Source organism: Ochotona curzoniae, unplaced genomic scaffold, assembly GCF_017591425.1.
Source record: "Ochotona curzoniae isolate NIBS_2020 unplaced genomic scaffold, NIBS_Ocur_1.0 contig_4560, whole genome shotgun sequence".
Lineage (NCBI taxonomy): Eukaryota > Metazoa > Chordata > Mammalia > Lagomorpha > Ochotonidae > Ochotona > Ochotona curzoniae.
The window spans coordinates 7,488-34,301 of NW_024466330.1; the positions used below are offsets into that span (position 1 = coordinate 7,488).

General features: G+C 43.0%; 1 protein-coding gene across 10 annotated transcripts in view; it reads left to right on the forward strand.

Annotated features, from left to right (window-relative positions):
* The first annotated feature begins 5,776 nt into the window (after positions 1 to 5,776).
* The window catches only part of CDC27 (cell division cycle 27), a 51,466-nt gene continuing 30,428 nt past the window's right edge, over positions 5,777 to 26,814 (forward strand). For 9 of the 10 annotated variants that reach the window (XM_040986834.1, XM_040986836.1, XM_040986829.1 and 6 more), the window contains exons 1-5: positions 5,777 to 5,933; positions 15,499 to 15,574; positions 20,793 to 20,940; positions 22,200 to 22,325; positions 26,576 to 26,673. In XM_040986834.1, the coding sequence (XP_040842768.1) occupies positions 5,907 to 5,933; positions 15,499 to 15,574; positions 20,793 to 20,940; positions 22,200 to 22,325; positions 26,576 to 26,673 (475 nt within the window). In that variant the 5' untranslated portion in view covers positions 5,777 to 5,906. The remainder of the gene's footprint in view (positions 5,934 to 15,498; positions 15,575 to 20,792; positions 20,941 to 22,199; positions 22,326 to 26,575; positions 26,674 to 26,814) is intronic. The other variant, XM_040986837.1, reaches the window with a different exon arrangement.

Consider the following 26,814-nt stretch of genomic DNA (forward strand, 5'->3'; position numbering starts at 1 on the left):
GCCATAGGGCTGGAGCTGATAATTCAGATTACACAAAACAGGGACTGACCTGAGGAATGATACAGAGGCCTAAGGCTCCCAAGACATTTAGCACGTCTATCACTAAGGGGCAAGTGATTTATTTATTTTCATCACAAAGTCAGATATACAGAGAGGAAAAGGAGACAGGAAAATCTGTCCACCGATTCATTCTCCAAGTGGCCGTAATGTCTGGAATTGAGCTGATTCGAAGTCAGGAGCCCGGAGCCTCTTCGGGGTCTCCCATGTGGGTAAGGGTCCCAAGGCTTTGGGCTGTCCTCAACTGCTTTCCCAGACCACAAGCAGAGAGCTGGATGCGACGCAGGGCTGCCAGGATTAGAACCGGCAAACATATGGGATCCAAGAGCATTCAAGGTGAGGACTTCAGCCTCTACGCCACCACTGAGTCCAGGAACAAGTGTTTTTTCAAAAAAAAAAAAAATGTGCAAAATGCTTAAGGAGTAATTACCTAGTTGATAGGGTTTTTTTTTTTTAAATACTTGTAAATGTGATGCTTTTCAAAGCACAATATAGAGAAATTTAAGATTTGGTTCTTTCCCTAGCTAGACAAGATATAAATAGAACAACCAATAGTACTGTTTTTCTTATGCCACTACAACAAAATACCACAGACTGAATGTTTACAGAGCAAAAATTTGCTTTCCCACAGTTCTGGAACTTTGAAGTCCATTAAGATGGGAGCAAATTGATGTTCAGTGAGAGTTCTCTTCCCGGTTTGTAGATGGTGGCTTTCTCCCTGTGTTCTCACTTGACCTTGCCCTCATGTCCGAGGGGAGAGGGAGGGATGGACTGTGGGAGAGAACGAGCTTTCAGAAGCCTCTCAAAGGAATCAGGGCCCCCACCTTCATAACCTCCTTTAACCTTTCTTACTACCTTAGAGACCGCAGGTCTGCAGTAGGCTATTAAGGCTTGTACCAGTACACCTGGGAGACAAGCAGAGCTGTGAATTTCAGCAGGACACAAACATCCACTCTACAACATCAACAAACAAAACCTAAGACTGAGTTCCCGGTAGCTCTCCCTTACAGTTTCACTTTCTAGGATTTCAGTTTAGTATGGCTGAGTGTAGCCTGAACGCAGCAACTGAAAAATCCCAGGGGCGAGGATATGCTGCCCCCTGTGACACCCAAATGGGCACTGGTTCAAGCCTTGGCTGCTCCATTTCTGATCCAGCTCCCTGCTAATGCACCTGGGAGGCAATGGAAGGAAGATGGCTCTGATGGAGTTCAGACTCCTGGCTTTGGCCTGGCCCAGCTCTGACCACTACAGGAGTAAGCCAGCAGATGAGAACTCTCTTCATCACCACCTTTTTTTTTTTTTTAAGGATTTGTTTATTTTTATTGGAAAGGTAGATTTGCAGAGAGAAGGGGAGAAAGAGGGAAAGATTTTCCATCTGCTGGTTCATTCCCCAAACTGCTGCAACTGCTAGAGTTGAGCCAGTCCAAAGCCAGGAGCCAGAAGCTTCTTCAGGGTCTCCAACATGGGTGCAGTGTCCCAAGGCTTTGGGCCACCATCTACTGCTTTCCCAGGACACAAGCAGGATGCTGGATCAGAAGTGGAGGAGCTGGGACACTAACAGGTATCATATGGGATCCCAGTGAGGTGAGGACTTTAGCCACTGCAACTGTTCCCCTCTCTTTGTCTCTCTTTCTCTCTGAGCTACTCTGTTTCTCAAATAAATATATAGACACATCTTTTTTTTTTCTTTAACTGCAAAATTCCTGCAGCACATCACTCTGAGTAGTGAGATGACGTCTTCCCCACACCATCCATGCCGTTCAATGCTATCAGTGTAGGAGTCACTCAATGGTTAGCAAAGTTATCAGGTTGTTACAGTGTTACAGCACTGTAAGTCAAGGAACCTTAATTTCCTTAATAATGGACTCAAGTTGCAACAATATTGATGTCACCAATTTGGTATGCCAAAGAGAAGCTGCAAAGGGCTTCCTTTAAGTGAAAAGGTGAAAGTTCTTGACTAAAAAGGAAAAAAAAAAATTCTGAGGATTGCTAAGATCTACAGTAAGAATGAATCTTTTGAGGCCAGCATGGTGTTATAGTAAGCTAATCCTCTGTCTGGTGGACCAGTACCTCACATGGGTGCGGGTTCTAGTCCCAGTAGCTCCACTTCTGATCTAGCTCTCTGTTTATGGCCTAGGAAAGCAGCAGAAGATGATTCACGTCCTTGGGCGCCTGCACAGATTTGGGAGACTGAGGAAAAGCTCCTGGCTCCCAGCTTCAGATCAGTTCAGCTCTGGTTTTTGATGTCATTTGGGAATTGAACCAGCAAATGCAAGACCTCTCTGTCTCTCTGACTCTCCTTCTCTCTCTTTTTATCTGTCTTTCAAATAAAAATTTTTTAAAAAATTGTTTAAAAATAATCTTACCCATAAAATTGTTAAGGAGAAAAACGAAAATCATAGAGTTGACATTGTGACAAAGTGGGTTAAGCTACTATTGCAATACCACATCCCATATCAGAGTGCTGCTTTGAGTCCCAATTCCTCTGCTTCTGACCAGGAAAGCAGTAGACTATAGCTCAAGTGTGTAGGCCCCTGCCTTCCATGCGGGAGACCAGGATGGAGTTCCAGCCCAGAATGGGCTTTTGTGGCCACTGGAGGAGTGAACCAGCGGCTAGAGGACCTCTCTGTCTCTGTCTCTCCCTGTCACTCTGCCTTTCAAATAAATAACTTAAAGAAAACAGTGAAGTGAAAAAAATTTATGTTAGTTTTGCTACTACACGTCAAACTACAAATGCTTCAGTCATAGCTTACTTGGATGAGAAGGGATTTCTTTCTGTATGAATGCATAGAGAAAAAAACCATGATATATATATCTATGTATAGATATCAATCATATATTAGCCCTACTCACTGCTTCAGGTGTCCCCTGGGAATCTCAGCACATACTCCTTGCACATAAGGAGGTGTCAGAACATTCTATTTATTCATTAAACCAGACGAAGTATCTGATATATACCAGGTACTTTATATCCAAGTACCCAGGCAAACACACAGGGCCTCTGCCCTCATGGAGCTTCATGCTAGACAGGAAGTGGACACTCAAACAAGCATTACAGTAAAGGGTGATGGGAATAACGACATGTCTGGTAGCACTCGACTAACAGCAGTGCAAGCCAACCTACTTCAGTGGACCGGAGAAGGCCTGCAAGACTCTTAGGAAGCTAAACAGGGATTGGCAGGAGAAGGGTGGGACTGAGAGTGCTGCAGGCAGAGAGACCTACATGCAACACTTGTGAGGCAAGAGGGAGAAGCAAGGAGCTGCACACACCTGCAGCACAGAGCATGGAGGGGAGAGGAGAGTGATGAGGTTGAGTGATGAGGAGACGGGAACCAGGCCTTGAAGAACCCGCTGAGGCAAGATGGAGAGATTAGACTGCATCCCTGAACCAGCCCTACATTAGAGGGGCAAGAGGCTTCCTAACAAGCTGATGAAGAAGAAACTAGGAGGAGGAAAATCAGGACACTGTGTGTCAAATCACAGGGTTGATGTGACCAAGAGGAAGGATGAAACACAGGGGAGAGAACACCCCAAGGGCAGGTCAGACAAACAGAACTGAAGCCTCATGCAACAGGGACAAAATGAAAGTTGTGGCCAAGAAGGGCTGGAGGAACACACAAGAGCACACTTACTCTGAGCCCTGCATTCCTGATGCTCCCATGGTTCACTCGCTTAGTAATTCCTCAAATACCAGCTTCAACTCCAACTGAATGTTACACAGACGTTACATATTCAAAGAAGACAGCCAAGTACAAGAAACAGTTTCCTATTTTTAAAATACGGTATTATAAACCAACTGCACTCACCAGCTCACCAGACTGGATAGCAGATGGAGGCAGGATGAGAGAGATGGTGAATGAAGACGTCAGGTAGGTCCCTCGAACAACCTGGTTTTACTGTGGATGAGAGGCAAATGGTAACACAGAGACATGCCTGGTGGACAAAAGTCAGAAAGAAACATTCTTCTTAAGGGTTAACAATGCTCTTGGCAAATTCTAAGCTTATGATCCAGATAGCCAAGCAGACTGCTTAAATGCTTATCCTACAGAACACATTCTTGTACCTGAAGTATCACCTTTTGTACCTCTGTGGTAAGAGCCCACAGTTAGGTTTACAAAATCCATTGCCCAGGTAGAAGGCTTGTCTTGGAAGCCTGCCATGTGAAAAAGGGCAGTTTGTGAAATGACCAAAAACAAAATATCAGCAGTGTGATATGGCTGCTAACAACTGGAAATAGAAATACAAGTGCTAGACAATAACAAAAACTCATACCACGTTTTTCCTAAAAAATTCTTTAACCAGGGGTTGTGTGATGGCTCAACTGGCTAATCCTCCATCTTCAAGTGCCAGCATCCCATATGGATGCCAGTTCATGTCCCAGCTGCCCCATTTCTGATTCAGCTCCCTGCTATAGTCTGGGAAAGCAGTGGAGGATGGCGCATAAGCCTGGGGACCCAGCACCCATGTGGGAGATCCAGAAGAAGCTGCTGGCTCCTAATTAGCTCAGCTCAGGCTGTTGAGAACATTTGGGGAATAAACCAATGGATGAAAGATCTCTGTATCCCTCTCCTTCTCTCTGTAAATCAGCCTTTCTAATCAAAATAAATAAATCTTTTAAAATTCTTCAATTGTACTTGAGGGGCAGAGAAATAACAAAAGAATGTGAAGGAGCTACCCAGAGCCTGCAACAGCCAGGGCTGGTCAAGGCTGAAATTCAGTGCTGGGAACTCAACCCAGATCTCTGTCTTGAGACTGGAACAGACTCAACCACTTCAGCCATCACGTGCTGCCTCTCAGAGTGCACATTACCAGGAAACTGGAAACATAAAGGAGCCAGGACTCAAACCCAGACACTCCAAAATGCGATGGCTGCATCCCAAGCAGTGTCTGCACTCTGAATGTATCAGCATAGCTCTGCAGCCTGTTTTTAAGTTAAGCAGTTGGGTCATCTGCTGCTTTCCCAGAGCATGTTACAGGGGGTTGGATGGGAGCTGAGGCAGCCAGGCCCCAAAACCAGCACTCCTCACTACGTTCTCTTCTAATTCTATCCAGCTTTCAAAGGCCAATTAGTATCTTATCATCCTTTTTTTATATTAATCCCAAGTCAGTTCCCTGTCCTCTGAAATTTTATATTTGTCAAGGGCACCAAATACTGTGGAATCCCTTGAACACACTTCTTTTCCTGTAAATAGATCTCAACTTCGGTCCGTGGCAATCATCCCTAATTTTCCCTGGAGCTGTGAGGGGGGGTACTTCCGGGATAAATGAATGTCCTAAACTCAACAGGGAAATACTTCACTAACTTACGTCAGACCAAAACCATGGTGTCGTGCACTTTTACCCTTGAGCACAGTCCGTCGTGAACCCACAAGTTCCGAAAAAGCAGCTTGGTGAATCGAGGCTGCAGCCCCGCCACGTAACGCTCCCCGCCCGCTCCGTGACGCCACTCCCAGGCTGCCGGTCGCCGATTGGGCGTGGTGCAGTTTATCGTGGCCGATTGGGCGTGGCGTGCGTGGGTGAAGGCGTGACTGGGAAGAGATACGTACGCGCGCCCGGGCCGACTCGGTAGTTTCCGGAAGGCTTCGACAATTTCCGTCCAACGGTCTCCTCCTCCTCCGACCCCTCTCGGATATTTCCGGTCAGCTTCGTGTTTTTCCGTCTCGCATTCGCTGCGTTCTGTGGACTTCGGGTATTTCCGCTTCCCTCTCGGCGGCGCTCGGCAGTTGCTCGGCCTCCCCCATCCCCGGTAACGGTCGCTGGATAGTTTAAATGAGCCGGGGCTGGCCGGGCTGGAGCCGCTGGCCGGGGGGGGCCTGAGGCATTGCAGAAAGTGGGTCTGAGCCTCAAGGATGACGGTGCTGCAGGAACCTGTCCAGGTAATGGTAACTCCTTTCTGTGAGGCTTGGCGTCCCGCCTCGGTCGGGAAGCCGCGTCAGGCCACCCCGCGGCCTGCTGCGGCCTAGGCCCGGCAGCCTCTCCCGCCTCCCTCCTGCGGGTCCTGCCTGGCTCTGGTCGCTTCCCAGGCCGTGTTCCCCGGGACTCCACAGCGTGAGCGGGTTGCGACGGTGTTAGCCCCTTTCCCGTCGGGACCCACGAGCAGCCGGCCCTCGGGATAGCCCAGGGGCCTGGCCGGGGCTGAGGGGAGGCGCCCCGCATGCCGCCCTGTGTGAGGGGACGGCTGGGAAGCCCGTGGGATCCGGGCTTGGGACACCTTCGTCATGGCCGGGCAAGTTTGCAGCGGTTTGCGTTGTGTTGTTTCCTGTGTGAGGAAGGAGGGAGCGGTGGGATCAGTGGTTTTGATGTTCCTGGCTGTGGTGGGAACGGACTTGAGAGCCCTGCCCCTCTTCCCCTCTCCCGCTCTGCCCCGGCTGCCTTCCTTGCTCAGGGAATTGTCTGTTGGATGATGATCCAAGCGGAGAAACTCCAAGCCACTTATTCAAAAGGGAGGTAGGGTTTCCCGTTCCCTGCGGTGGGGCTCAGGAACATTTTATTGTTCAAGTTGAAGGCGTCCGGGAAAGGAGAGAGAGGCGCCTTGGGCTGTCCATGGCGGGGCTGCCCAGCCCGAGGGATGCCTTGGCACACCCTGCCCCGCTGGCCCTGCGGACTGAGATGCGCTGCCAGGGCGCTTCCCCTGCCCCGGTCCTCTGAAGGAGCTGGGTCTTTTGTCCCTGGCCGGTGGGTCCTGCCCTGGGAGACTTCATCTCACCCATTGGTCACCGAGTGAGGAATTGACTTGTCTCAGCTGCTGTCACGGCGCCATCAACTTCCAAGTTACAAAGAAGATCCACATTAGAAACTCCTCCACGGTGTCCTTTCACAGGCCTGTGAGTTTTCCAAAGAGTCCGTGTTTGACTCTATCCCGCTTCCCTAAACTTGGTGTAATTTTTCTTCACAAAATTCCCATTCCTCCAAGTTTAGTTTTTCTTTCTGCTCTTTACACATAGTAGCAATTACTGTTGGCATTAGTACAAGATTCTCTGGTGAGGAATTTACCTGTTTGCAAGTCGTGTTCGTTTTGCCCAAAGGTATTTCTTTTCCCCCTGATTTCTCTTCCCAATGTAGAGTCATCTTTGAGAATTTTTTATATGCCTAATTGATTGATTAGGTTGATTAATTTCTAGTTCATATTCTTGTAATTTTGTTGTAATGAATCCTTTTCACTTTTCGGTCTTTCAAACCTTGTGAGGTGACAACTAGTTGCATTAATAGGCTATGCCACTGTTTAATAATCATTTCAATTGTATAAAAGTATGAGAACAGATGGCCTACTCATTTAGAACCCACCAGGTTTCTTTTTTTTTTTTCTTACATACTCTTAGCAACAATACACTTACATATTTTAAGGCTTAAAAAAGTCAAATTTGTCTTCCCCCATTAGATTTGCCCTGTAGATTTGGGAATGGTGCTAGAAAGTTTTTTAAGTGTTCTGTGTAAACAAATTTGGGTTGTAAGAAGAAAAAGGGACTCATGAACCATAGCCTTTTGAGGGAACACTAGTCTTGAAATGATAAGGATATATAACAGGAAAAATTGGGTAATGTTGCACATCAGTGAGTATTTGTTTGCATAGATAATAATAAAGGAATTTAGGAAACAGATCCTAATAGGCCAGAAAAATGAGAAAGTCCTCCTGAAAGAGTAGAACTGAAAGCCTTAGAAGATAGCAAGAGTTTGAACTGGTAGAATATTCATGTATTAAATGATATGACCAAAAAGCCCCAAAGTTGAGAATGATAGGAAGAAGAGAATGTTATAATAGTAGAGTCTTGGCCAGAATGGGAGTCTGGCAGGAAAAGGAACCATTGTCCGAGTAGCCGTGTAAAATCAGGTTCCAGGGGTTTTAATATCCCGGCTGCGAAGTTAAGTTTTAATGAATTGATAATGAGTAGCCATCATATGAGCAGGAGAGTTTTTGAGTAGAATCATGCAATGAGAGCATCTTTTTTGATGTCTCTAGTGTTCAAAGGGAAGAAACATAAGAGACCTGCAAAGTGGTAGAATAATCCAACTACATTGGACCAAGGTTTCTTAATCTTGGCACTGTTGACATTGTGGACAAGCTCATACTTTGTTGTGAGTGGCATGGCACTGTAGGGTGTTTCAAACCCCCCAGTAGAAGTCCCTGCCATTTGTGACAAGCAAAGTTGTTCCCCAGATATTGCAAAATGTAGGGGTCAGGTGCAACGTTCACCAGATTGAGAAGCAATGATGTAAATCTTAAAGCTAAATTTGAATTCTGAAGATTGGATTGTAATGTGTAATAATGAAAATTATGCAGTTTTTCCATCTTTTATTATTGCCTGAAGTTTATGTTATCCAATTCTCTGGCTGAAACACCAGCTGGGAGGGTTTACTGGACATGCTGGGACACAGTGGGGACACAGTCTGGATATCAGGGGCGCCCAGGCCATCTCCGGGCTCTGGGTTCACCTGTGGTGACAGTGCAGAGCCTCTGGGACAGGCAGGCAGCATTGCGGCCACCGTCTCCTGTGGTCCCTTGTCCCTCCTCCGGTGCTGTCTCCCTGCACGGCTGCCGCATCTTTCTTGGCTTCTGCTTCAGCCTGCACAGCCGCTTCTTGCTTGCTTGGCTCTCCTGGAGCGGAGGTGTCCACAAAGGTGGCACTAAAGCCAAGAGATGGGTAGCTGTTTTCTTTTTTGACAAAAACAAGGACATTTGTAGTGGTCATATTAAATCTGAACAAACTTACTGGGATTAGTTATAGTTTTAAAGTAGTATTTCGTGTTTCAAAATACTAACAGGAGGAACTGGTGTGGTGGCATAAAAGGCTAATTCTTTGCCTGCCAGTGTGGGCAACTCCTACGGGCTCTGGTTCGTGTCCCTACTGCTCCACTTTCCGATTTGACTCCCTGCTTGTGGCCTGTTAAAGCAGTGGAAGGTGGCCTGTTCCTTGGGCCCCTGCACTCCTGAGGAAGACCTGGAAGAAGCTTATGGCTCCCATACTCCAATTTTGTGGCTATTTGATGAGTGGGCCAGCAGAGGGAACATTTTCTCTCCTTCGCTCCCTCTCCCCCTCTCTGTAATGTTGACTTTCCAAGTGAAAGACGTTGTGTTTTAATAGTTAATGGTGAATTTTGTGGTTTGTGTAACTTTTAAATTAATGCAATCAGACCCAAAGCCATAATGTAAAAAATGTGTTGCTTTTTTTTTTTTTAAGTGAGGGAGAGTGGAGTGTTGTTCTTTTTGGCTTCACAACTCCCTTTTTGTAGCATTTCATACATCTGGTTTTAATCTGTAGAGCTCTGGAAATGGTGCACTGAGTGCAGTTTTGTTGGGCAGAGGTAACAGAATAAGCAGCAAGCTGGTTGTACCTCCTCCTCTCCCCACCCCCTACTGTCGCGAAGTGCCTTAGAGAGTAGTCTGTTCCTCACCCATGCCTCCACAGCACTCCATCACTAAGGAATCCAGAGGCAGCTGAGCAGAGCGGGGATGTTTGCCATATGTGGGGATTTTTCCTGTGGCAAGTTTTATTTCTAGGATTTTCGTAAGTTTGACATGGCAGATTTCACTATCTTTCTGATACTTTAGGATTGTTGGTTAAAAAGGCCAGTGCAATGGTTCAATTGGCTAATCTTCCAGCTCTAAGCTCCAAATCTCATATGGATGCCAGTTCATGTCCCAGCAGCCCTGCTTCCCATCCAGCTCCCTGCTTGTGTCCTGAGAAAGCAGAGGAGGACGGCCCAAAGCCCTGCACCAGTGTGGAAGTCCCAGAGGGGGCTCCTTGCTTCAGGTTGGCTTATTTCTGGCTTTTGCAGGCATTTGGAGAGTGAGCTAGCAGGTGGAAGACCGTTCTCTCTGTCTCTCCTTTCTGTAAATCTGCCTTTCCAATAAAAATAAACAAATCTTTAAAAAAAGAAGAATTATTAATTTAAAAAATTGTTGGTAAAGGAGGTTGGTAAAGATGTTCTGAACAAAGCTTGATTTTAAGTCAGAAAAGAATACAATTCCTGAATGTGGCACAGTTTTGGCTGTTTCATTTCTGAAAGGAAGAGACTCAAAAGTGTTAAGACTTTATGGCCTTAGTATGCATGTCAGATATCCTAGTGATCCTTAGTGTATGAATCTTTTGGGTCTCTTATGACTTATCTGTGAGATATAAGCAATGATAGCAGATACACTGGGAAGAAGTTGTATAATGTGAACTGTAAATGATATTTATTACAATTGTTGGTATTTAGAAATTGGTTAAAAAAGGTTTTAGGTGTAGAATGTGTGTCAGTGTTAGGGATATTATATATCATTTCATATATTCCATGTAACTCCAAAAACAGAGCACCATTCTTCAGATGAGGAAATTGAGGCTGAGAAGAGTTAAATATTTCTTGCAAAACTGTACTTGTGAAAGTGATAGCACAAAAATTTGAACCCAATTTGATGTCCCCAACATCAACTTCTGTGTATTTTTTATTCACCATTTTCTTTCATGTACAACAAATTAAACACATACATTCGTAGAAATCTGTGGATTTCATTAAGGGGAAATGACATGGCAATTGTTTGTATTACAAAGTAATTCTTATCATCACGGAATTCCTTACTTATTGGCTATACAGAAATCCAGAGATACTTAAGACTAACATGTAAGAGTGTTAACAATGGGATCCGAACCCATAGTAGCTAAATCACAGTCTAGAATACCAGATCCATTGATGTGGGGATTTAGAATTTAGCTGAGCACTGCCCCAAATGTTCATAAATCTATGTCAGAGGTAGACTTTATCTTTCATTTTACAGGTGAATAAAGTTCAGATAAATTAGTTGGACATCTTGGTTCTTCCTTATCTGTCCTGAATTGGGATGTGGCGATCATAGTAAGCATTCAGGAAGTAACTGTTGAGTCAAATGAGATTTGATTGCCCTTTAGCATTTACTGTCTTGCCTGACATTGCTGGGGTTGTCTTTCAGGAGAAGACCTGTTGTTTATCACAGCATCTTTTTTCTGTCTCTTTGCTGTGTTGTAGCATAGAGATGCTAGTTAGGTAACAGGGATTTTGTGGTGTATTTAAAAGCAGATCTGCTATTCACTCCTTACCAATCCCTCATTTTTGTTCCAGGGTGGTCAGTTGAGACCTGAATATCAAAAATGTTGTTAAGATTTTGTATAGCTGACTTGCAGAACTTTATTTTTCTATGTTAGTTAGGTTTTTATGTTTTTGTTTTGTTCTGTTTTAGATGTATTTCTATGTTTATTTGAGAGTCAAAGATTTTCCATCTGCTGTTTCATTCCCCAAATGGTCACAACAGCTGGAGCTGGGCTGTTGTGAAACTGGGAGCCAGGAGCTTCTTCTGGGTCGCCCACATGGATGCACCGGTCTTAATACTTGAGGTATCCTCCACTGCTTTCCCAGGCACACTAGCTGGGAGCTGGATTGGAAGCAGAGCAACTGGGACTCAAACTGGTTCTTCTGTGGGATGCTGGTGCTGTGGATGGTGGCTTTGTTCTCTAAGCCACAATGGAGTTCTGATTTGAATGTCTTTTCTATGGAGTTTGTGCTTTGTTCTGTAAAACTGAATATCTTTAAGAGGAATCATTAGAAGGTTTTGATCAGAGAATATAAGATAATGTTAGGAAGATCATGACAGCAGCAGCTGAAATTTGTTGCAAAATTATCAGGAATGTGCTAGGAACTGTTAGGTATTTCACTGAATTCATACATTTTAAATGAAAATACTGAAGAATGGTGGTCACTTACCCAAGACCGACTGGTTGGTCCTAGGTCAGGGATTGGCTGCAACTATGATAGGATAATATTTGGTAATATGAGACAGGATGAGTTCTTTCACAGCTTGCAGTCAGGAGGCCATTTAGGTGGCTACTTAAGAGTGTAAAGGAATGAAGAATTTGTTATGGGCAGGAATTAGACACAGGATAAATTCTGATCCCCTTTCTTAGGAACAAGTTTGTTTAGATGATTAGATTCACTAGCCAGCATGTTAAAACTTTAAATCCCTAGTGTACCCAAATGAAAACCAGTGAATTGATTATTTCACCCAACATCTGTGACTTTGGTAAGACATTTCAAGGACTGTTCCCCAAGCCCTGTCAACTACAGTGTTCCTCAAGACTAGCACCTTAATAGTGGTCTCTAATACACTAACTAGAAAACACATTTCTAAATTGGCGCTCTGTTCTTTTCTCCTCTAAATATTGAATTACATAGCTACTTATTCAACACTTAATTAAATGTGCCAGACTCTGGTGACCAGCATTAAGCCACCACCTGTGTCACTGGTATCCCATGTGAGTGTCAGTTTGAGTCCCAGCTGCTCCGCTCCTAAGCCTGCTCCCTGCTGATACTCCCAGGCAGGCAGTAGAACTGGACCAAGTTCTTGAGCCCCTGCCACTCACCTGGGACATTAGATAAGAGTTCCTGGGTTCTGGTTTAGGCCTGGCCCAGCCCTCAGCTCTTGCTTCTGTTGAGGGAGTGAACCAGCAGATGAAAAATGTCTCTAACTGTGCCTTTCAAATAAATCTTTAAATACATGTGTACAAACACACACACACACACAATTGTAATACTATCTTCCCTTCTGCTAGATAAGCAATTCTTGGTGAACCAGGGTGTCTTAAGGAATTCCTACTGCTATGTAGATTTTTAGTGTATATGCTGATATATATATACATACAGAGCCACAAATATATAATAGATAGTAAGCGCCTAAGCCATATACATTTTTTAAAAGATTTATTTGTTTTTATTAAAAAGGCAGATTTACAGGCCTGGCGCGATGGCACAATGGTTAAGGTCCTCGCCTTGCACGCCCGGGATCCCATATGGGCGCCAGTTCTAATCCCGGCAGCCCTGCTTCCCTTCCAGCTCCCTGCCTGTGGCCTGGGAAAGCAGTCGAGGACGGCCCAAAGCTTTGGGACCCTGCACCCATGTGGGAGACCCGGAAGAGGCTCCTGGCTTCGGATCGGCATAGTATCGGCCCGTTGTGCTCACTTGGGGAGTGAATCATCGGACGGAAGATCTTCCTCTCTGTCTTTCCTCTCTGTATATCCACCTTTCCAATAAAAAAATAATAAAAATAAAAAAAAATTAAAAAAAAAAAAAGGCAGATTTACAGAGAGAAGGAAAGAGAAAGATCTTCTGTCTGCTGGTTTACTCCCCAAGTGGCCACAATGGCCAGAAATGAGCTGATTCAAAGGCAGGAGCCAGGAACTTCTTCGGGTCTCCCACGTAGGTGGAAGGGTCCCAGGGCTTTGGGCTGTCTTCTGTTATTTTCCCAGGCCACAGACAGGGAGCTGGATGGGAAGTGGAGTACCTGGGACACAAACGTGCCCATGTGGTGTCCTGGCTCATAAGGATTTAGCCATTGAGCCATCACTCTGGGACCTACGTTTTCAATATATTTGCAGCTTTTTTAGTATTTATCCTGTTTTCTGAAACAGGAGTTCGTGTTTTTTGTAACCTTTTCAAGTAAGAGTATGCTATTAAAGGAGGAGAACTACTTATCTATAGACGTGGAAAAATGGTTTTAGTCCCTGAATACCTGCAATAGCAATGGAAAGGCTTGGGGTTTTGTTTGTTTGCTTGGGGGAAAAAAAAAAAGAATTGTTATTGAGTTTTTTGTTTGTTTGTTTTTTAAGGTCAAGAGAGATACAGAGCAATCTTTCATCTGGTGGTTCTTTTCCCCAAATGCCCAAGCAGCCAGATTTGAGTCAGGTCAATGGGTCTCCCTTGTGCATGGCAGGAAACAAAGCAATTGAGCAATCTGCAGTTTTCCCAGGGCACACATTAACAGGAAACTGGATCAGAGCTGGAGCCTGGATTCAAACCAGGTACTCTGATAAGGAATGCAGCAATTTAAAGACTGCCAATTGTCTGGTGCTGGTAGAAAGGTTTATAAAGAGACTGATTCTGTAGATTTAGGCTAAATTTTTATCAGGCCAATCCTGAGAGCAACTAATCTAGACAAGAGTAATACTAAAAAGCACCCCTTAAGAACAGAAACTACTTATTGCCGTATTCCTAGATTTAAAAAAATACCTGGCCTATATCGTAGACTCTCAGAAAAATGAATAGACTCATCCAGATCAGAGATTCAGGGGCAGGGAGGGAGACAGAAACTCCCTCCCTGCTTTTTTGTTTTTTGTTGTTTTGTTTGTTTGTTGTCATTCATGGTAAATCAAGGCAAGAAGCAGTAGAAAAAAAAGTGCTCACAGTGTTGAACAGCTGTGAACAGCTGAGTATGTTTTTGGGGTCAGCCACTGGATGATGTCAGGGGAAATAAAGGAGTGGGATCCTTGGCTGGTGGGATGTGCAGGTGTTACCCTAAGCAAGCATAGTATAACATTTTGATGAGCATTCTGGCTGTTTTGCACCACTTGTATTTGGCAGCTTTTTAATTTAAGTGGCTCAAATTGGGGAAGAATTGGGTGATCTAATAAACCTTAATAGGTCCAATTGTATTTAGTGGCCTTGTTTCTGTTTCTCTGCCCGTAATTTCCTAAGTGGTAACAAGGACTCTCTAATTACTAATGAATCCTTTTACTAAGGTAAATGGTAAAAATACTCTTTTTTGTGAGAGTGAAGTAAGACACAATTATATTTGTATGAAATTGTGAATGTTGGGTTTGGCGTGATGATTCAAATTGGCTAATTCTCCCCTTGCAAGCACCAGGATCCCATATGGGCACTGGTTCGTGTCCCATCTGTTTGACCTCAGGATTAGATTTTGCATCCACTGGTTCATTACTTTAGATGACTGCAGTAACCAGAGCTGGTCCAAGCTGAAGCCATCAGCGTCTCCCATGGGATGCAGGGTTCTGAGTATGCAGGCCATCCTCCACTGCTTTGCCAGGCACGTTAGGGAATCAAACAGGCTTTCTAATGTGGGATGGTGGCGCTGCAGTCAGAAGCTTCACATACTGCATCCCTTAAAAAGTGCTTCTAGTCTCTACATGAATACTCCTTAAAGTTCTTGGAAAAGTGGAACTGAAAGATAGATGTATTTTGGTGCAGAAATTTTTCTGAACTCTTCATTTTTTTCATGTATTTTTTCCATGATTTTGAAAATTGGCATGCATGGATTTCATAAGTTTTTACATTAAAATGAGTATATTTCAATTCCATTTTGCACAAACCTTTTGACATACTCTTGAAGGCGTACTTACTTGGATTCTTATGTGCTTTCTTAAATGCGTGAGAATTGGAGGGATGATCAATATGAAAAAGGAAGAGTGGGAAGGGAGTCCACTTTAATATGAAGGCACAGAAGGCTACAAGTCCATGAAGAGTACGTTCTACTGCATCAGCCATATTATGAAGAGACTTACCAAACAAACTATGGAGTTTGCTCTGTGCACGCTGGGGTTTATCACTTAGCTCAGGGGTAGTAATTGGAGTATTATGTGCAAGACTGTCAAGTGTTACCTTGAACTATGTATGGGTGTTTATGTTCTTCTCCTGTATTTACAGGCTGCTATATGGCAAGCACTAAATCACTATGCTTATCGAGATGCAGTTTTCCTCGCAGAACGACTGTATGCAGAAGGTTTGTAATCTGTTCATTTCTGTAAAGCCATAAATGAGCAAAATGCATGGAATTCTGTCATTTTTTATGATTGTAGCAGGAGTTTGGGTCCTTTTTATTCTTTATGACTTGATGATAGTTCATAGAAACTTCACCTTCTGTTAGCTCCATTATTTGTTAAAGAGTTGTGTCAGATGTATTCAGGTTTATACACAACAGTTTATTTAATACTTTTCCAATCATCAGGTATTATCTTCCCAGATTTCTGTTTAAGAACAAAGTTTATTTTCTGTAGCCAAAAGCATAAATTTAGAGTTTTCAGTCTTGGTACAAGTCTTGATCTTGTCATATTTAAATATTGTTGTATATGTAACCTTAGACAAGTTACTTAATGCCTGAACAGTTTTACTTATAAAATAAAGATAATAATGCCTGCTTCATAGAATTGGAAAAATTAAATAAAATAATATTAAAAATAATATTAAAGCACTTGACACAATCATCTGGTGAATGCTAAATAAATAATATTACTAATGTATGTTTTTCATTGGAGCATTCTCTTTCTAAGATGCTGATAGGTATACTTGAGTGCAACTTCTTTTTCTTCCAGTCTTTTCTTAGGGTTACATATTCTCTTAAAGGGATTTACACTTAAAGGATATGATCAGTGCTACTACACAAGCACATATAGATTATTGCTGACAGTATAAGAAAACACTTGATTTAGAAAGTCTTACCAGCATCAGATTTTGGCCTTTTTTTTTTAATATATCTTTACTTATATGAGAAACTCTTAAGGATGCAGCTTATTATTCCTAATTCTTTTAAATCACTGGTTTTGTTATTTGTGATTTTTTTCCCCATTATTTCAGAAGTTGGAAGTTGTCTTTTTATAACTACAATAAATATATAATTCTTGGTAGTTTAAAAAACTTTTTAAGATTTATCTATTTTTATTGAAAAGTCAGATTTACAGAGAGAAGAAGAGACTGAGAGAAAGCTTTAATATCTGCTGGCTCACTTCCCTAGTGGTGGCAACAGCCACAGCTGAGCCAACCTGAACCCAGGAGCCAGGAGCTTCTTTCATGTCTTCCACGTGGGTACAGGGACCCAAGGGTTTGGGCCATCCTCCACTGCTTTCTCAGGTCACAAGCAGAGAGCTGGAATGGAAGTGGAGTAGCTGGGATATAAACTGGTGCCTATATGGGATCCCAGCATGTGCAAGGTGAGGACTTTAGCCACTTGGCTACCGTGCCAGGCCCAGTAGTTAAACATTTTTTTTTAAAGATTAATTTTTTTATTTTTATTGGAAAGGCGGATATACAGAGAGGAAGATCTTCCGTCTGATGATTCACTCCCCAGGCGGCCGCAACGGCTGGAGCTCAGCCAGTCTGAAGCCAGGAGCCTCTTCTGGGTCTCCCACACAGGTGCAGGGTCCCAAAGATTTGGGCTGTCCTCGACTGCTTTCCCGGGCCACAGGCAGAGAGCTGGATGGGAAGCGGGGCTGCCGGGATTAGAACCGGCGTCCATATGGGATCCGGGTGTGCAAGGCGAGGACCTTAACCACTTGCGCCATCGTACCGGGCCCCCAGTAGTTTAAAATTTTAAAAGAAATTACATCAAGTAAAATAAGAACAAAATTTTCTCCTATATTATTTATTTGATATTATTTTAAAAATATTTTTCCTGCCACATGGCATTTTACTTGGTTTAAATATTGTTTTTATTTATTGACACTGTATTTTTTTGCTATTTAATAAAGTATATCTCCCATCATAGTGAGATTGTGTTGGAACATAGAAAGGAATATAAATTCTTTAATTAATGAACCAAAGTATCCTGAGTTTAATAATAGTTGTAAGGAGAGGATATGACTCTTTGGGGAAGAGAATATCCCAGAAGGTCAAGAAGAAGTATTTAGAAAAGTTTTGAGAATTTGAGGGAGAAGCTGACCTTATCTGAATATAAGAGGATTGCCATTGTTATGAAAGTGCCCCAGGTCCTCCAGGGAGAATGGGAGTTCACTGAAGAAAGAAAGGGGAAGATGTGTCCGGCAGGAGTTTGCAGGCCTAGTGAAAAGATCCAAAAGGAGGAGAAACAGGAAGCTTAGAAAGAAGATAATATGGTGCCGCGGTCTGGTGTGATGCGTGTTAATCACCATCTCCATGGCTGGGATGCTGGTTTGTATCCTGTCTGCCCTGCTTCCAATCTAGTTCCCTGCTCATAGGCTGGGAAAGTAGTGGAGTAGCTCAAATCCTGGGAACCTTGCACCCATGTGGGAGACCCAGAGGAACCCGCTGGCTCCTGGACTGGTACATCACTTACATTGTAGCGATTTGGGGAGTGAGCCAGCAGACAGAAGATCTCTGTCTCTCTCTGTTCCTTTGAAATAAATTAATTTGTAAAATGAACAGAAATCTGTAAATTTTAAAAAGTTCTTAGAAAGTGGAATTAAAAAAAATTTTTTTTATGCGTCCAATGTTGAAATCTACTAATTTTCCATGAGCTTTCTGAATATTCATTGTACTCCTTATCCTATTGCACTCAATTCCTACAAATTCCTGGTTTATTATGAATAATTATATTGTTAATATGTATGGAGTCCCTATGTTTTACTGTCTTATAGAGCTAGTGTTTATTTTTTAAATCATTTATTTTTGATGATGTTTATTCCCATGTGGACCACTAATTAGGGTGGGGAGAGTCGAAGCATGGGGGAAAGTAGATGAGAGGACTGCCTCCAAATTCCTTTTTTCTTCTGGTATCTGGGGAAAGTGGTGAGAAGAGGGGAGGGAGAAAGCCACTCCAAGCAGCCCGACTACATCAGTACCCAGGAATGGGGGAAGGCCACTTGATGTCATCCCATGGACCCCCAGTGTGGAACATGTTTTGAGGATACTGCTTAAGTGGTTTTGATAATTCTGAGATGCTGTTGATTTTCTTGTTGCAAGGTTGAGGAAATCCTTCCAAGGTCCATTGGCTGACATTGTCCAATTTGTTCTGCCCTCCATGCTACTAGATATCCTCTGTAGGCCTTGATAAACTGGTTGTTTATGACCCCCATGAGCATCTAGGTATGCTGTGTACTGCATAGGCCTCTGCAACCATGCATATGCAGTTTTGACACATGCACTCCATGATCAGACCACAGATCCTGTAATTTTTACTGTGGTTGGATTTCGAGTCCAGTGATCCAGTTGAGGGGAGAGTCCCCAAATAAAGCTCACCAGAGGTAACCCTAACATGACTGTGTGTGCCAGCGAATATGGGTTCCAGCTCAGTCCATCACCCACATAAGCCTACATACATACTGGTTGCTACAGTCACCTGGTCACTTCTGTCCCCAGCCCCATCTCATGCTCAAACTAATGGATTCTGGCACAGCCTAACCCTGCCCACCACCCATTTGGCCCTCAAGTGTTATCAGCAGGAACTGAAGCCTGAACAACCCCTCAATAACTTCCACTAGACCTGCCCTCAGCCCTGGTTCCTGTGCATACCGGTAGGTGAAGCAGACTGGTCCAGTCTCTCCCATATCCCATTCAGCTCTCATATACATCCATGAACATTGAAGCCTAGCTCAACCTAACCAACTCCGCTTATCCAGCCTACACTCATGCCAGTGGGTGCCACCACCTGTCTAACCAGACCTGCCCCAGCCTTGGTTCTCATGCTCACTGGTGGGATCTGTAGCCTGTCAGAATGGTGCCCACAGTTTCCCTATGAGCCCACTCCCAGCCCTTTCATTTTCCAGATGGATCTACAGTATAGTCTGAAAAGACTTGCCTCCATTCCCAGCACTCGCCAGTTGATGCTGGGGCAAAGCTCAAAACCAGCCTACACTTAATTCTGGCTCATGCATGCACCAGTGGATATGGTCACTTAGCCCAACCTGGCTCTTCCCCAACCCAGCTCACATACAGGCCAATGGGTGTTATAACCCTGCCCAGGCTGGTCTGTGCCCACTCCCAGCTCTCATGCTCCAGCAGGAGCAGTGGCCCAACAGAAGAGTCATCCTCATAATTCCTCTGCTAGGCTCACCCTCCATCCCAGGTTTTGTGTGCTGGTGGGAGCTGCAGCCCAGATTGGCATGGTTTGCCTCACCTTGGTATCCACCAGCAGGTGCTGCAGCCTGGCTCGGCCCAGCCTGCCCCAGTTCCAGCTCATTCTGGCGGGTACTGCAGCCTAGCCCAGCCTTGGCAACCCCGATACCTATCCTTCCCTGCATCATCCCTGTCCTCTAAGTTGACCAGTTGTCTTTACTGTCCTTCTTAAAACTCTTCATGGGGTGTGAGCATTTAGTTACTGTTGAACTTACCTGCCTGCTCTTCTACATTGTACTTTAGCATACCTGTGTTCCAGTTTTGGTTCTAGCTCCTGACTCCAGCTTCCTGCTAATGCAGTGATGGAGCATGTGACTGGGTTTCTGCCACTCACCTGGGAGACCTGGTTTGTGTTCCACTTCTGCCTTCAGCCCAACCCAACCTATTGCAGGTGTTTGGGGAGTTCAGTGAATGGGAATCTTTGTTTCTCAAATAAGTACATAAAAATGTATGAAACACACACACGAAAAGCTGAGTCCAGCATTATGGGGCACCAGATAAAGCTGTTTCCTGCCAAGTCCATATCCCATTTAGGTATTATTCACGTTTTCACTGCTCTGTTTCTGCCTAGCTGCCTGGTAATGTGCCTGGGAGAAGCAGAGGATAGCACAAATGTTTGGGCCCCTGCCATTCCCATTGGCGAGCCAGATGCAGCTGGTTCTTGGCTTCAGCCTGGTCCATCCCTGGGTGCTGCAGCCATCTGGGGGATGAACCAGCAGTTGGAAGACGTGTCTCTCCCTCTCTCTGTAACTCAGAGTAGTCTGCTGTAATGATCAATCCCCAAGTTTTTATATAGCTTGCACGGTGCTACACAATCCAGCCATCTGCTTGTTTGCTTCTCGTATAGTCTCTTTCCTCTTCACATAATAAGGAGTCCTAGGTAATTTTCTACAGCCGTGTTCTGTGGAACGTTCACTCTCTTCATGGTTTTAAAGTATCTAAGGGTACTAGTAACTCTTATCTTCTAAATACTTCTCCATAATTCAGTTTTGAAATACTGAGTGATTGTTTTGGTATTTAACAGCATACCTCAAAAAAAATATGCTTCAATTTTTGTTGCTACACTTGTCTATTATCAGATAAAGCAATTACCATTACATAGACTGAACAACAGCTTTTTGAATATCTCTTGTTAGTTCACTCAGAAGAAGCCTTGTTTCTACTGGCAACCTGCTATTACCGCTCAGGAAAGGCATATAAAGCCTACAGACTCCTGAAAGGGCACAGTTGTACTACACCACAGTGCAAATATCTGCTTGCAAAATGTTGTGTTGATCTCAGCAAGTAAGTTTTAAAATATTTTCTATTTTTATTCTGCTTACACTGTAGAATTTTGGGTAAAATTCTTTTGAGATTAAACTGACTCCCTATCTTCCCTTTGCTTTGAAGTAGTAGGAATTTGTATTTCAATTAATATTTAAAATGTTTACACTGTTGTCGGTGGCACTATGTTTGTTAAGGGCAGATGTCATTGTTACACACAATAGAATTTAACTCTGGAGAAATCAGATTGCAGCTGATTCATAGCAGTTCTCAGAATGAGCACAAGGAAAAGAATGATCCTTTCCTTTGCTTTGCATGCCCTGACAACCTGCCCATCGCTTGAGATCAATACTCCTGTGTCTAGGTGTTGCTAGACTCCTTTCAGGATCATTTTACTTGGGCTCTACTACCTACCCCGCTAAAGCAAGGGGACAGGTTCAGGAAAGTGCTGCTTTTGTTCAATACATCCCTTGGGATTTTTTAAAACGTAATGTAATCACATTACATTTAAACTTAGTCACCTGTTCCAAATCTGAGCTAGAGATATAGTTAGTTCTGTTAAACACTTTTCTATATTAAAGAGACAGAATAGTGATAAAAGTAGCTAAACAGATATTTGTAAAAGACCATATATGTGTTTGGTGTATAGGGTTACACTGGGAAGATACAAATCATTCTCATAAAGTCACAAAGTATAGATATATTAAGTGATATTAAATGTGTAGTGATTGATGACTTTTAAGTTAAAAATAGAGAATTTTGAGGTATTTATCATTAAATTCCAAAGATTTTTATATTGAAATTTTATCTTATTTAATTTGACTGTTGAAATTCCCTGATAGTAAAAGAGCTTCAGATATCATCTCTTGTGTTCAAGATATACTGTATAACCTTAAGAGTTTTTCACATAATGATGTAGATTCTTTTTAATAAAATCTTGAGAAATACAAACCATTACAAACTCGATATGTTAAAAAGTGTAGTAAAATCTGGCAAATATTTTTAGTTGAGTGCTTATTATTCAGTTGAGTAACCAAAATATAATTGATGAATAAAAACAGATGAACTGTTAATTGGTTTTGCTTTTAAGGTGAAAGTACAATTTTAAGGTCCTAAATGTCTAGCCTCTCAAATGAGTCTAAATACATATTTACCACAATCCAAAATTACAAAAGGTTTTTTGTTTACACATGGTTAAATGTATGTTGGTAATGAAGATGCCTTTAGCTAAAGTACTTTGTATACTGATTTTTAAAAATCTGTGAATTTGTATTTTAAAGGCTTGCAGAAGGGGAACAGATCTTATCTGGCGGAGTGTTTAATAAGCAGAAAAGCTATGATGATATTGTTACTGAGTTTGGTGATTCAGCTTGCTTTACTCTTTCTTTGTTGGGACATGTGTATTGGTGAGTAAAAGTGATTCATACTGCTAGAAAAATGATTTCCAAGTGAGAATGTTTTTTTTATAAAAACCAGTGTTGGTCTGTGTGAAGTATCAATTGTTTGAGTCGTATACAATCGTCTGATTCCATTCCTTCTGAAACCTGTTAAATGGTGGAACTATTGAACCTGTTTCTGACTCTGCATAGGCATAGTAGTAGCTGCTCGGCACTGCAGAAGTGTGAGTGCACAGAATGTGACTGTGATATCACCTTGCTGAAAGGTCCTCATGTGACCCGCTATGCTTGCTCTAATCCTGTGTTTGACTGTGCTCCTCAGAAAGAGACTTCAAGACAAGTTTCAGTAATGATCTTCATTTAGTAGATCAGAGATTTTGAAATATGTCATAAGAAATGTCCTACAATAGTGATTTTGCAAATAATGTTTACACTTACTTGAATTTTTAAAATGAGTATGAATTCAAAGTTATCAAGTCCTTTTGGAGTTGAGAAGAAGGGGATATAGTGAGGATACAATGGGAGTTACGGTGTACCCATAAGTAATGCTTCACATAAGTAAATGTCCTCTGTCACTTCATAGAAACAGTGACTGAGGGCTGCTGATTCATGAACCAGGATAGCATCTGATAAATTCGGGCTAGTTGAGAGGTAGTTTTTTTTTTTTAAAGATTTATTTTTATTATTTTTTTATTGGAAAGGCGGATATACAGAGAGGAGAGACAGAGAGGAAGATCTTCCGTCCGATGATTCACTCCCCAAGTGAGCACAACGGGCCAATACTATGCCGATCCGAAGCCAGGAGCCTCTTCCGGGTCTCCCACACGGGTGCAGGGTCCCAAAGCTTTGGGCCGTCCTCAACTGCTTTCCCAGGCCACGGGCAGGGAGCTGGAAGGGAAGCAGGGCTGCCGGGATTAGAACTGGCGCCCATATGGGATCCCGGGCGTGCAAGGCGAGGACCTTTAACCACTTGCGCCACCGCGCCGGGCCCGAGAGGTAGTTTTTTAAAGCCTTCAAAATTTAATGTTGAGCAGAATGAAGTGTTTGGCTGAATTTTGAGACCCACTGCCATATGTTGAAGAGGTTTGTCTATTCATTAATGCGAATACAGAGAAATAAGTAAAGATATATATTAGTGTCTTCATTTAAGTTAAGAAAAGAACCTGGGTGTAATGAGTTGCCTTTATATAACTGATTCTTGTCATTCATTCAGAAACTTGGGATGCATCTGCTCATTATAGGTAGATACAGACCTTGGTACTAGGAATGTAAAGATAAATAACTCACAATTCCCACCCTCAGTGAATTATAGAATAGAAAGGGAGGAGCAGTAAATGTTTGAAAGTTCTAGCTATCACAATAAAAGAAGAAGTGTTGTGATAAAATATGAGCACTGTTTTGTTCAAATAAGAGAATGATCAGTTCTACCTGATTGAGAAGTGACCAGGCTGGTGTGGTAGCTCAGCAGTCTCATCCTCTACCTGCAAGCGCCAATATCCCATATAGGTGCCAGTTCATGTGCAGTTGCACTACTTTTGATCCAACTCTATATTTATGGCCTAAGTCCTTGGGCCCCTGTACTGAAGTGGGAGACCCAGAAGAAACCCCCCGACTCCTGGCTCCAGATTGAATCAGCTCCAGCTATTGTCGCTATTTGGGGAGTGAATCAAGGATGGAACATCTTTGTCTCTTCTCTCTGTATATCTGCCTCTCAAAAATAAGTCTTACAAAAAGAAGAGATTTGAGATGTTAACTAAGAGATGACTTCCAAAAGAAGTAGATGTTTGAAGAGTATAACATTATTTGACACGGGCCCAGCATGATAGCGTAGTGGTTTAAGTTTTCGCCTTGAATGCACCAGTATACCATATGGGCGCCGGTTCTAATCCAGCAGCTCCACTTCCCATCCAACTCCCTGCTTGTGGCCTGGGAAAGCAGTCAAGGATGGCCCAAAGCCTTGGGACTCTGCACCCATGTGTGGGAGACCTGGAGGAAGTTCCTGGCTCCTGGCTTTGGATTGGCTCAGCTCCAGCCATTGCGTCTGCTTGGGGAATGAACCGTTGGACGGAAAATCTCCCTGTCTCTCCTCCTCTTTCTTAATCTGCCTTTCCAATAAAAATAAATAAATCTTAAAAAAATTATTTGACAGGAGAGCTAGATTAATCAGAGTATAGTAATGGAGAAAGTATAGAAAGATCATCCAGTCTACGGCCATACCACCCTGAATGTGCCCAATCTCGTCTGATCTTGGAAGCTGAGCAGGGTCTGGCCTGGTTAGTACTTGGATTTGAGAAAGATCACCCATCCTGTGGTTTACCCCCGCTCCCCCCCGTTACCTACAATAGCCAGGGCAGGATCAATCTCAAACCAGGAGCCAATAACTCAATCTGAGTCTCCCATGTTGGTTTCAGGAATTCATTTACTTGGGTCATCATTTGCTGTCTCTGGGTGCTCAGCAGAAGTGAACTGGAATCAGAAACAAAGCTGGGGTTTGAACCCAGGGAGTATGATACGATGTGTGCCATTGCTTTGCCCAAACTGAGCCAATCCGAAGACAGGAGCCAGGAGCTTCTTCCAGGTTTTCCACACAGCTACAGGGTTCCAAGGCTTTGGGCCATCCTTGACTGCTTTCCCATGCCAGAAACAGGGAGCTGGATGGAAAGTAGAGCAGCTGGAACATGAACAGGCACCCATCTAGGATCCCAGCACATGTAAGATGAGGATTTAGCCACTGAACCGTCACACCAGACCCATGATGAATAAGTAAACATTTTAAAAGAAATTTTATTTTTAAGTGTTGGCTTTGACAAGACTTAACGTTTTCCAAAAATCTGCCTGGTACTCTTGCTTCCTCCCATTTTGTCCATGAGTTTAGTAACTTACCTTAGGCAAGTGTGGAAAACTGGGTATCCTTTAACTGGAAGTCTTTATTATACTCTTTATTCTATATTCTGTTCACTTGAGAATTTGGAAATGAAACAAACCATAATCTAGTCCCCAAAGAGGATTAGGAGTTGTGCTAAGTGTGTAAAACCACCACCTGCAGGGCCAGCACCCCCTGTGGCTGCTGCTTCGCGGGCCTTCTGCTCTGCTTCTGATCCAGTTTCCTACTGCTGACCTGGAAGACCAGTGGAAATGGTCCAAGTGTTTGGGCCCATGCGCCCACGTTCCTGGCTCTGGCTTCTTCTTGCTCCTTGTTGCAAGCTTCTGGGGAGTGAGCCAGCAAGCAGATGGAAGGAAGATCTGTGTCTCTCCCTCTCTCTCTATCTCTGACTTTCAAATAGATAGATAAACTGCTTTCTGTACAGTTCTCCGGGATTCCATGGGTATCATGTAAGCAGATGATGTGTGTTTTCACTGATTGTTTCACGTGAACATTCCTTTGAAAATCCTGCCTAGATGCAAAATGCTTCTTTTATAAAAACCTTAGAATTGTGAGAGCATTATTGTATCTTCAGTTATTTCCATTTGATATTAAAAGTGCTTGAACCTCAGACCAGGTAATTTAACTCTTGTCAGTGAATCATTATCAACTAACTCATTCTCTCCAGGAATATTCTCTAGATTTCTAATAAATTCTTGTTCATCTGATTTAGAAAAAAAAATATGCCTTTCCCTTTCATTAAGAGCTATTACTTTGTCATTGTGATATAATGGGTAAAGCCGCCACCAACATCCTTACGTAGGCATCATTTTGAGTCCTGGGTGTTTCTCTTCCAGTCTGGATCCCACCCAGGTAGATCTGGATGAAGCTCCTGGCTTCTGCCTGGCCCGTTGCTGATTGCTGGAAGCCTCTCTCTTTCTTTCTCTCTCATTGCTTCCCTCTCTGTAACTCCTTCAAAGAAATAATTTTTAAAGATACTTGTTTTAAAAGCTGTTCATTTGCAAATGCTATATTTAAAGCATTCACATAATTTTCAAAATTAACCATGGGGCTTAAAAATCAGAACTAAAAAACTATTTAAATATTTTCTGTGTCTTCCTGAGAAACTTTAGTATAAGGAAATTAGAAGTAGTAATAGTCATCAAGAAGGTTTTGGACTGGGTGTTGTTTTTAACATTTCTTTCAATTCATGTTTTATTTGTTTTCCGTTATGACAAGAAACTTATACAGTGCTAATAAGAAGAAATTGATAATATAGGGAAATATCAGAAGAGCGCTTTTAGGACTTGTATAATGTTGCCTAATTCTTATCCCCACAATGTCATAAGTATTTTAGAGTTTGCAGATTTTTAAATCCATTTGTTTTCCTCCGCAGCAAAACAGATCGGCTTGCCAAAGGATCAGAATGTTACCAGAAGAGCCTTAGTTTAAATCCTTTCCTCTGGTCTCCCTTTGAATCATTATGTGAAATAGGTAAGTGTGTGGAGGTGACAGAGGAAAGGTGCCTGCGTTTTTCTCCACCTTCTCGCCACCCCCACCCCTTCCCTGAATAATGCAAACTGTCTGTTCACAAGAAAAAGGTTTTGCAACGTTAAATAACCCAAGTAAGTCAAC